At 43.4% G+C, this 12354-nt stretch overlaps 1 protein-coding gene across 1 annotated transcript in view; it reads left to right on the top strand.

Annotated features, from left to right (window-relative positions):
• Positions 1-2819: 2819 nt before the first annotated feature.
• LOC115195424 (phosphatidylinositol 5-phosphate 4-kinase type-2 alpha) overlaps positions 2820-12354 on the top strand; it is a gene marked incomplete in the record, with an annotated part of 46450 nt that continues 36915 nt past the window's right edge. The window contains 1 exon segment of the mRNA XM_029755263.1: positions 2820-3486. Within this exon segment, the coding sequence (XP_029611123.1) occupies positions 3346-3486 (141 nt within the window).

Raw genomic sequence — 12354 nt, 5'->3', positions numbered from 1 at the left:
CTGTCAGTGGCCTGCCTGCCCTGAGTGATACAGATTCATCTCAAATAAAGCATCCAAGGTTAGGGGATGGGGGTGTGCGGATATTGTATGGATTTTAACTAATCTATTATTAGGGGTTGCAAAAGGACATGCATACAGTGCATAGACACACACACATACACACACGGCTGATTATATTCCTTTAAAATAAAAAGTCACCAGCATTTATGAGGTTATGTCACATTATGTATCAATACAGTATTTGAGAGAAGGGAATTACAGCAGTGAGAGAGAGCGAGAGTGAGTGAGACAGAGAGAGAGAGACCCCTTGGGGGAGGTTGGATTGCAGTGTATATATTAGAGGGCAAACCAGAACAGAATGGTAGTGTTCCAGGCCGCCTACATTACGCATATTATCGTATCATTGTGTCATATTTCTGGGGTTCTAGTAATAGTAAACACTACTTCCATATTTGTAGAGATCTAGTACAGATCTGATAGCTCTAAAATCTATATAAATGCTGAACTGGATTTAACAATTTGGTCATGTGCGCAACGTGTCTTCCAATTTAGGCGACCTGGAATGCGACCATTGTCCAATCTGTCTGCACGAGGGAACGTCGTTCTAGCCGTCACCCGTTAGCGTCACAGCAGCAACATTAAGACTTCCGGTTTTTATATTTAACCTTCAAAATAAAAGTCTGCGATAATACACTATGAGGATGATACGAAGTCAATCATTTTGCAGCTTTGCATAGTGCATAATGTTACAATTATGTTACAAAATTATAACTACATCGGGGGAAAACTAAAGATGATTACTAGTTTATATAAGATAAATAATATTATAAGGTGGAGCACATTGAGAAATTGTTGGAGCTAAAGTAAATGAATGTTAAGAACATATTGATCCCGCACTAGAGTCTATATATGGTGTTATTTCTTGGGGGACTGTAGTCTAAATACCCAGCAGCACTTTCTACTCCACCCATTCCTTTGGTCCCAATGCAATCCACTGTAGGCCTATAAATTACATATTACCTTTTAGAGAAAAAGCGATTCTATGTGCTGATGTAAAAGTGAGGTTGGGTTTACTCAGTAGGGTCTGTATAATCTATATATGGTGTTATTTCACGAGGGACAGAGGTTTAAATACCCAGCAACACTTTCTACTCCACACATTCCATTGGTCCCAAATGCAATACACTGTAGGCCTATAAATTACATAGGGTGAATTCAGAAAAAGTGGGACATCATATAATCTGGGACTGCTTAATCCTGATGCGTTTATTTAATGGTCTGACAAGTGCAAAACTAGCGTTACTAATCCCTTGCAGAGAAATCACATGATCTAAATCACGTCACTTCATCTGTGTGACGTCATAAAATAGGACAAAACAAGCTTCAATCAGGAAGCTCATCCCGCGAAGCACATAGTAAGATTAGTGACATAGCTTTTTCTGTTTTGATGTTAAGGTTATACAACTGTCATAAATAATGCACTGTGCCAAATTGTGATATAAATGTGCATACTATGTACTGGTGCATCAAAATACATTTTTAAAAGTTGCCAATATTATCTTTCAATTTTGTAATTCAGTCATGTTTTAGTTGTCCCGCTTTACCGACCATAGTTATCTCAAGTGGGACAGTTTTATAGGATTTTCCAATGGAGGAAAGAGATCAGTGTACTTACGTTAGGCAGCGCTCTGGTTCTTGTAGTACTGTTATCTTGTTTAATGTACATGTATTCCAGAGTACAACGGCACCTAACTATAGTAGGCCTAAAATGTACGTTTTGTCCTGAATGAATCATCAATAATGATGAGTGAGAAATTTACAGACGCACAAATATCATACCACCCCTGTCTTGGGGGTATGGTATTTGTGCGTCTGTAAATTTTTCACTCATCATTATTCACGATTCATTCAGGACTATCCGTAATCATGGTAGCATCCACATTAAAGTAGAAGTGTTAAGAAACATATTATATTGTTATTTACAATAAAAGTGACTCCAAAATTACACAATACATTATTTACCATTAATTTCTATTGGGCACAAAATAATACGAAACACAACCAAAACAAACTGCAAATGCATCCAACATGTTTGTAGAGTCACACGATTGTTGTAATCATTGTGTGCTAGGAATTTGGAACCAAATACTAAACTGTTGACTACTTTAATACACATATAAGTGAATTTGTACCAATACTTTGGGTCCTCTAAAATGGGTGGACTATGTACAAAAAGTGCTGTAATTTCTAAACGGTTCACCTAATATGGATACAAATTCCCTCAAATTAACGCTGACAATCTGCACTTTAACGTCATAGTCATTGTATAATTTCAAATCCAAAATGCTGGATTACAGAGCCATAACAACAACAACAATGTCACTGCCCCAATAATTACGGAGGACACTAGATTCTACACACCCTAGTGAGTAATGCTGCGTTCAAAACAACTCTGAACTCAGTCAAATCATGACGCCAGTGTACTTCGGGTCAGAAAAGTCGGAGCTCTAGAAAGAGGCCCGAGTTCCAGAGTTGCAATTCCAATTTGGATGACCGTTCAAATCGTTTTTTATTCCAGTCGGAGCTCGTTCTTTTCCGAGTTCCCAGTTGTTTTGAACGCAGAATAATCCCAGACCCACTTTACTTCGGCACCTAGAATAGTTTTCTCTCTATAAACGAATATGTATTTAATATACCGTGTATTGCATTGTGGGCATTTGTATATAATGAATAAATAAATACAGGTGAATTACACCTTTGTACTATTACGGAGGGGATTTGGGGGAAATTGGCGGAATTCCGCGACCCGGACATGATGTTTTAGTGTTGCTGACATGCCACACACCCACTGACTGAGGGAGGCAGAGATGAACGCTACCGCCTCCCTCCTCAGAGCTGTCAGTCGACAGCGCAACACCGAGCCGGAAGCATCGTAGGAAATAACACAGATTTGATAAACCGTAGATTTTAGATTTCTCCTCTTTGACATTGGAATAACAGTTGGGACACTAGCATATTTTGGGGCTGACCAACGAACGGGTAAGAGGGAGAAAATCTAAAAGGACTGACTAGCTTTCTAGTTTAGCTGGCTAGTTAGCAAGCTATCGTTAGCTTTGGCCAGTAAAGCCGCTGCTCTGCAAAAGCTAGCTAAGGTCGGAGTGTGTAGTAGGCAGGCGAGCTCCGTTAAAACCTAAGGCAAATTGGAGTATCTAGCTAATACAGAAAAGACTACAGTTGTTTTTGATTGCTCGCTAGCTAAATGCAGAGTGTAGGTGATCATTGAGAGGCTCCTCTCCCAGCTCCATAACGAACTGTCACTGACTGAGTGATATCCAGCCCGTAAAGATGGCTACAGCGAGCAGCATTGCCGCATCTATTGCGAGCAAAACGAAGACGAAGAAGAAACACTTCGTGGCTCAGAAAGTGAAGCTTTTCCGAGCCAGTGACCCTCTGCTCAGCGTCCTCATGTGGGGAGTCAACCATTCGGTGAGTCTGTCTATTGGGGTTGGTTAGTGGTGGTCAAATCGATGTTTTCATGACCCTGTACTACTAAACATAAAGTTAAACTAGCTAGAAATAGTGTCAGCTATGTGTCAAAGTGTGATTTGACTTGACAGACTCGAGACTGTCAGGCGCAAATCAGGGATGGCGGCTAGTAGTAGGTATCGTCCTGGCAATGCAAATCAGCACCTTATCGCAACAGGCTTGATTTTTAATTCCACTTGGCAGCAATTCAGTTGTAACTAGTTAACTAATTGGCCTTTCAGAGGGTGTTGGATAGTCTGTCATGTCTCGATTCTCCATAACTTGCCACGCTGACTTTGGTCAATGTGAATTGCTGATAGAACAGTTGTAATAATACTAGTCAACTCTGAACTCTTGATGTGACATACTACAAGTAGCTTAGTGTGTTGGTGGGCGGTATAAACCCCCCCCCAGCTCCCAGGGTCCAGTATCTTGTGAGAACAGATATTCCCATGTCAGAGAGCTTATCATCGATCCCTTCCTCACTGTCTCTTTCAGTCACTGACTGCACAGAAGGCTCAGTTAGAGCCATATCGCCTAACATAGGCACACTGTCCCAATGTTTCATCACATAACATACTCATTTGCATTGGAACTAGAATGTTGTCATTGTTTGGGATATTGAAGTTGTAAACCTCAGTTTGCTGAATTCTTTAGCCTGCATCTGAGTGTCTCTTCAAAATATCAATGATCACCATATTCAGGGTGTCTACATTCTATTCTCTCTGCAATGCTACACTGGCCTTTTAAAAGAAGAGCTGTTTACTGTAGGTTTTATATCTGGCATGCTTAATTAGAGGCTACAGACATAAACTGAGGGGTTTTAAATAGTGAGCAGAGGTTATTTATTAGCTGGGCCTGAAAGGATTACCCCAGCCCAGCCAGCAGAGGAAACCAGAGTTTGCTTTAAACAGAAAGGGAGTCCAAGAATAAACCTTGGCTGTGTGTCTAAGAGTGAAGTGTTGGCCAGACAGTGGTGGTGCCCCCCTCACACACACACACACACACACACACACACACACACACACACACACACACACACACACACACACACACACAAAAGCTTGTGGAAGGCTACCCGAAACATTTGACTCAAATTAAACAATTTAAAGGCAATGCTACCAAATACTAATTGAGTGTATGTAAACTTCTGACCCACTGGGAATATGATGAAAGAAATAAAAGCTGAAATAAATATTTCTCTCTTCTATTATTCTGACATTTCACATTCTTAAAATAAAGTGGTGATCCTAACTGACCTAAGACAGGGGATTTTTACTAGGATTAAATGTCAGGAATTGTGAAAAACTGAGTTTAAACGTATTTGGCTAAGGTGTATGTAAACGTCCGACTTCAGCTGTACCTCCCTTGGATCCTCTTCCTGACTTACACAGACGTGACTGGGGCTACAAACCTCTTGTGGCTCGTGACATGCTAGTCTTTACTTAGTTAGGCCCTGAGCAGATCACAATCAACACTGTTTCCATATAGTGTGTTTCCCCCCCCCTCTTGTCATACACACTAGTAACCCTGCACCCTAAGAGACTGTTTTCATGTAGAATGTTGAGGTGGACTGACCAGCCTCTGATGCAGCGTGACTGAGGGAGAACACACACTGTCTGGCCAACACTGTCTGGCCAACACTGTCTGGCCAACACTGTCTGGCCAACACTGTCTGGCCAACACTGTCTGGCCAACACTGACTGGCCAACACTGACTGGCCAACACTGTCTGGCCAACACTTCACTCTTAGACACACAGCCAAGGTTTATTCTTGGACTCCTTTTCTGTTTAAAGCAAACTCTGGTTTCCTCTGCTGGCTGGGCTGGGGTAATCCTTTCAGGCCCAGCTAATAAATAACCTCTGCTCACAATTTTAAAACCCCTCAGTTTATGTCTGTAGCCTCTAATTAAGCATGCCAGATATAAAACCTACAGTAAACAGCTCTTCTTTTAAAAGGCCAGTGTAGCATTGCAGAGAGAATAGAATGTAGACACCCTGAATATGGTGATCATTGATATTTTGAAGAGACACTCAGATGTAGGCTAAAGAATTCAGCAAACTGAGGTTTACAACTTCAATATCCCAATTGAGGTCAGGGCTTTGTGATGGCCACTCCAATACCTTGAGGCACAGTTCTATTTTTGTTTCATCAGACCAGAGGACATTTCTCCAAAAAGTACAATCTTTGTCCCCATGTGCAGTTGCAAACCGTAGTCTGGCTTTTTTATGGTGGTTTTGGAGCAGTGGCTTCTTCCTTGCTGAGCGGCCTTTCAGGTTATGTTGATATAGGACTCGTTTTATTGTGGATATAGATACTTTTGTGCCTGTTTCCTCCAGCATGTTCACAAGGTCCTTTGCTGTTGTTCTGGGATTGATTTGCACTTTTTGCACCAAAGTACGTTCATCTCTAGGAGACAGAACGTGTCTCCTTCCTGAGCGGTATGACGGCTGTGTGGTCCCATGGTGTTTATACTTGTGTACTATTGTTTGTACAGATGAACGTGGCACCTTCATGCGTTTGGAAATTGCTCCCAATGATTAACCAGACTTGTGGAGGTCTACATTTTTTTCTGAGGTCTTGGCTGATTTCTTCTGATTTTCCCATGATGTCAAGCAAAGAGGCACTGAGTTTGATGGTAGGCCTTGAAATACATCCAATTGACTCAAATTATGTCAATTAGCCTATCAGAAGCTTCTAAAGCCATGACATCATTTTCTGGAATTTTCCAAGCTGTTTAAAGGCACCGTCAACTCAGTGTATGTAAACTTCTGACCCACTGGAATTGTGATACAGTGAGTTATAAGTGAAATAATCTGTCTGTAAACAATTGTTGGAAAAATGACTTGTCATGCACAAAGTAGATGTCCTAACCGACTTGCCAAAACTATAGTTTGTTAACAATACATTTGTGGAGTGGTTGAAAAACGAGTTTTAATGACTCCAACCTAAGTGTATGTAAACTTCCTACTTCAACTGTATCTCAACCAGCGTGTCACTACCACAACAGTTCAGCCCTACATGGAATTCTATCCCAGTGGTAGTTTGCTTCACCAGGCTTGTCGTGACCACACCTCAGACTGGAATACTTATGTTAGCTCCCAGAGAGGGCTGGCTCAGTGGGCTAATGTGGTCCTCTTTAGTCAGACAGTATCTGGGTTTGATTCCCAGCCAGTTTGCCCTAGCCTACATGTTCAAACCTTTTGTGTTGTTGCATTGCCTAACACTGGACAGGGTGATGGATAGAAGAGTTTTATGCCAGAAGCTGCTTGTTTTCCAGGTTCCCACCTCCTGGTCACCAGTCTCTTGTGGACTTTGCAACACTGCACTAACTGATCACTTTAGAGCTTATTTCTTTCCCTACTGCTTAACCACCATTTATTTTATTTGGGACTGTAAGATGTTTTCAGTGTGAACTCAAACAACTAAAACCAGATATAAAGTATGTCGTTTACATCATCTTTAAGAACTAACAACCACCAAAATACAAACTAGACAGGCAGAATCTAAAATGTAAAAAATGTCATGGATGGAGCCCCCATTTGAATTGTGTTATAATTTGAGTCCCTCAGATAGCATAAGAAAACAATCTCTCAGCCTCATGACAAAATGTGTAGATTTCAGGAAATTTGCTTTAAAACAGCCAAATCCTCCCTCTGTGGCCAAGAGGAGGGTCTGAAATAGTTTGGTCGGAGACCACGCCATTGGCCACGCCCACTACCCCTCCAACGCTATCTTTGCCACCTCTGTTGAAAAACAAATCCTAGGGGATCCACTGTATTGAGGGTGATAGTTGAGGTTCTTGTAGAATCTGGTTGGAGAAAGCCTGCTGATTGTGTGGGAGCTGCTGTCTATGCCCGAGGTTTGAGTAGGGGTCAGATGGAATGTCTGCTAGCGACAACACTGGAATGAAGAGAGGGGGAAGCCTGACAATGTACACACACACACACACGTACACACACACACACACACTCTGAGGCTGGCACAGAAACAGAATCCTCCTTATCTCCTGAGAGACCCATCAATTAAACCCATCCACTCACTAGAACTTTCTGGAAATTCGCCAGCACTCTGCATTCCTGTTGCTGGAGCATCAGGACCGACATAAACAACTCAACCGGTAGTCACCAGACGGCCATGGTAGAGAGAACAGAGAAGTCACTAGATTACTTGGTTTGATGCAGCACCTCTACTGTAGGTCATTCAAACACAAATTGCGTTTGTGATTTTAAAGCCTCGGCTGTGTGATTGGTGTAGTGAGTGACCGCAGATAGTTCCCTCTCCACACGGGAGGATAACAAACTGTCTGACACCCAAAGCCTCAGACATTCCTACTCTGTCTTCAGACCCTGAGGATATAGGCCTTAGATTAGAGAGAGACCCTGAGGATATAGGACTTAGTTTAGAGAGAGAGACCCTGAGGATATAGGACTTAGTTTAGAGAGGGAGACCCTGAGGATATAGGACTTAGTTTAGAGAGGGAGACCCTGAGGATATAGGACTTAGTTTAGAGAGAGAGACCCTGAGGATATAGGACTTAGTTTAGAGAGGGAGACCCTGAGGATATAGTACTTAGTTTAGAGAGAGAGTCCCTGAGGATATAGGACTTAGTTTAGAGAGAGAGACCCTGAGGATATAGGACTTAGTTTAGAGTGAGAGACCCTGACTGTTGACATGCAGCCCAGCAACATCCCAGGCAGGATCCTGTGGCACTCCATACATGGACAGGACGTTGAGAAATACTGTTTTCTAGAATGTCTGTACACATCTCTGGTGAATAAGCACCATCATACATACAGCGGTTGGCTCTAATTGGCTGCGTTTAGTCAGGCTGCCATATTCAGATTACAAAAAAAATCTCACTTTGACCAATCAGATCAGCTCTGAAAATGACCTTGTGAAAAGATCAGGTGTGATTGGTCAAAAGACCAATTAGTGTAAACATTTTTGATCAGAAATGCCTGCCTGTCTAAACACCGCTGTGGGCACTTTGTAGGTGTGATTTCAGTGGTTCATTTAAATGATTTGATGTGTAGCATACACTGACTGAGTATACTAAGCATTAGGAACGCCTTCCTAATATTGAGTTTGCCCTCAGAACAGCCTCAATTCATCGGGGCATGGACTCTACAAGGTGTCTAAAGCGTTCCACAGGGATGCTGGCCCATGTTGACTCCAATGCTTCCCACAGTTCTGTCAAGTTGACCTCATGTCCTTTGGGTGGTGGACCGTTCTTGATACACACAAACTGTTGAGCATGAAAAACCCAGCAGCATTGCAGTTCTTGACACAAACCGGTGCGCATGGCACCTACTACCATACCTTGTTCAAAGACACTTTCATCTTTTGTCTTGACCATTCACCCTCTGAATGGCCCACATACACAATCCATGTCTCAATTGTCTCAAGGCTTAAAAATCCTTCTTTAACCTGTCTCCTCCCCTTCACCTACACCTGGTGAGTGTTTTTCATGGTAAGAATTCTTACTGTTTTGTATACTAGTGTTGTCAGGATACCAGCATTTTGACTTAGATACTGATACCAGGTTTAGTATCACGATACTCGATTCCAAAGCAATACCACAACAACAAAAAAGAAGGCCTATAAGAAAGTTACAGAATGGCACTTGGTCCAGACAGATCAACTCAGCTAAGTCACAGAATGGCACTTGGTCCAGACAGATCAACTCAGCTAAGTCACAGAATGGCACTTGGTCCAGACAGATCAACTCAGCTAAGTCACAGAATGACACTTGGTCCAGACAGATCAACTCAGCTAAGTCACAGAATGGCACTTGGTCCAGACAGATCAACTCAGCTAAGTCACAGAATGGCACTTGGTCCAGACAGATCAACTCAGCTAAGTCACAGAATGACACTTGGTCCAGACAGATCAACTCAGCTAAGTCACAGAATGGCACTTGGTCCAGACAGATCAACTCAGCTAAGTCACAGAATGGCACTTGGTCCAGACAGATCAACTCAGCTAAGTTACAGAATGGCACTTGGTCCAGACAGATCAACTCAGCTAAGTTACAGAATGGCACTTGGTCCAGACAGATCAACTCAGCTAAGTCACAGAATGGCACTTGGTCCAGACAGATCAACTCAGCTAAGTTACAGAATGACACTTGGTCCAGACAGATCAACTCAGCTAAGTCACAGAATGGCACTTGGTCCAGACAGATCAACTCAGCTAAGTCACAGAATGGCACTTGCTCCAGACAGATCAACTCAGCTAAGTCACAGAATGGCACTTGGTCCAGACAGATCAACTCAGCTAAGTCACAGAATGGCACTTGGTCCAGACAGATCAACTCAGCTAAGTCACAGAATGGCACTTGGTCCAGACAGATCAACTCAGCTAAGTCACAGAATGGCACTTGGTCCAGACAGATCAACTCAGCTAAGTCACAGAATGGCACTTGGTCCAGACAGATCAACTCAGCTAAGTTACAGAATGACACTTGGTCCAGACAGATCAACTCAGCTAAGTCACAGAATGGCACTTGGTCCAGACAGATCAACTCAGCTAAGTCACAGAATGGCACTTGGTCCAGACAGATCAACTCAGCTAAGTCACAGAATGGCACTTGGTCCAGACAGATCAACTCAGCTAAGTCACAGAATGACACTTGGTCCAGACAGATCAACTCAGCTAAGTCACAGAATGGCACTTGGTCCAGACAGATCAACTCAGCTAAGTCACAGAATGGCACTTGGTCCAGACAGATCAACTCAGCTAAGTCACAGAATGGCACTTGGTCCAGACAGATCAACTCAGCTAAGTCACAGAATGACACTTGGTCCAGACAGATCAACTCAGCTAAGTCACAGAATGACACTTGGTCCAGACAGATCAACTCAGCTAAGTCCTAGAATGGCACTTGGTCCAGACAGATCAACTCAGCTAAGTCACAGAATGGCACTTGGTCCAGACAGATCAACTCAGCTAAGTCACAGAATGGCACTTGGTCCAGACAGATCAACTCAGCTAAGTCACAGAATGGCACTTGATCCAGACAGATCAACTCAGCTAAGTCACAGAATGGCACTTGGTCCAGACAGATCAACTCAGCTAAGTCACAGAATGGCACTTGGTCCAGACAGATCAACTCAGCTAAGTCACAGAATGGCACTTGGTCCAGACAGATCAACTCAGTTACTGCTCTGTTAAATCGTTGGGCATCTTTTGAGTTCAATGTCATTACATTATAAAAATGTTATATACATTGTTTTGACACAGCCATGTATGTATTCATTTGACTTTGGTAAAAACAATATAATTACAAAACAACAATGAAAGTCATTTATTTGAAAGGTAAATCTCCTGACGAACTGGATAAATGAAGCTCTAGGTCCATTCACAATACAGGTGAATGCATAGAAGGGCTTGACAAAGGGACACTTGGGGATTTTTATCTACTTCCAGAGTCAGATGAACTGATGGTACCATTGTTATGTCTCTGTGTCCAGTATCAAGGAAGTTAGAGGTAGTTTCGCGAGCCAATGCTAACTAGAGTTGACTGGAATTCTAGCCAATGGTATCAATCCTAGTGACTAAACCTGCCTTCGTGTGACTTTACCCTGCCTCCGTGTGACTTTACCCTGCCTCCGTGTGACTTTACCCTGCCTTCGTGTGACTTTACCCTGCCTTCGCGTACATACCTCATACATCTGCACATTGATCTGGTACTCTCTGTATATCGCCCGATGCTTGTGTATTTATATTTTATTCCTCGCGTTACTATTTCTTTATTATTTTTAAACTACATCATTGGGAAGGGCTCGTAAGCAAGTCGACAACAGTTACATTCATTCTCTGCACATCTGTCACTCCAGTGTTTAATTGCTATTTTGTAATTATTTCACCACTATGGCCTATTTATTGCCTTACCTCCCTTATCTTACCTCATTTGCACACACTGTATATATAAATATATATATATTTTTTCTATTGTGTTATTGACTGTATGTTTGTTTATTCTTGTTTCTGTGTTGTTGTTTGTGTCGCACTGCTTTGCTTTATCTTGGCCAGGTCGCAGTTGTAAATGAGAACTTGGTCTCAACTAGCCTACCTGGTTAAATAAAGGTGAAATAAAATAAAAATATTCAGCGCATTGGACAGTTAGAGATCATGCTCTCTCCCCTGCTGCCTATTCCTCTACCCCTCGCTCTCTCCCCTGCTGCCTATTCCTCTACCCCTCGCTCTCTCCCCTGCTGCCTATTCCTCTACCCCTCGCTCTCTCCCCTGCTGCCTATTCCTCTACCCCTCGCTCTCTCCCCTGCTGCCTATTCCTCTACCCCTCGCTCTCTCCCCTGCTGCCTATTCCTCTACCCCTCGCTCTCTCCCCTGCTGCCTATTCCTCTACCCCTCGCTCTCTCCCCTGCTGCCTATTCCTCTACCCCTCGCTCTCTCCCCTGCTGCCTATTCCTCTACCCCTCGCTCTCTCCCCTGCTGCCTATTCCTCTGCCCCTCGCTCTCTCCCCTGCTGCCTATTCCTCTACCCCTCGCTCTCTCCCCTGCTGCCTATTCCTCTACCCCTCGCTCTCTCCCCTGCTGCCTATTCCTCTACCCCTCGCTCTCTCCCCTGCTGCCTATTCCTCTACCCCTCGCTCTCTCCCCTGCTGCCTATTCCTCTACCCCTCGCTCTCTCCCCTGCTGCCTATTCCTCTACCCTCGCTCTCTCCCCTGCTGCCTATTCCTCTACCCCTCGCTCTCTCCCCTGCTGCCTATTCCTCTGTCCCTCGCTCTCTCCCCTGCTGCCTATTCCTCTGTCCCTCTACCCCTCGCTCTCTCCCCTGCTGCCTATTCCTCTGTCCCTCGCT

Source organism: Salmo trutta, chromosome 6 (assembly GCF_901001165.1).
Source record: "Salmo trutta chromosome 6, fSalTru1.1, whole genome shotgun sequence".
NCBI classification, from domain to species: domain Eukaryota; kingdom Metazoa; phylum Chordata; class Actinopteri; order Salmoniformes; family Salmonidae; genus Salmo; species Salmo trutta.
Note: the sequence above shows the minus strand (reverse complement) of the source record. Positions and strands in the feature narration are given on the sequence as shown.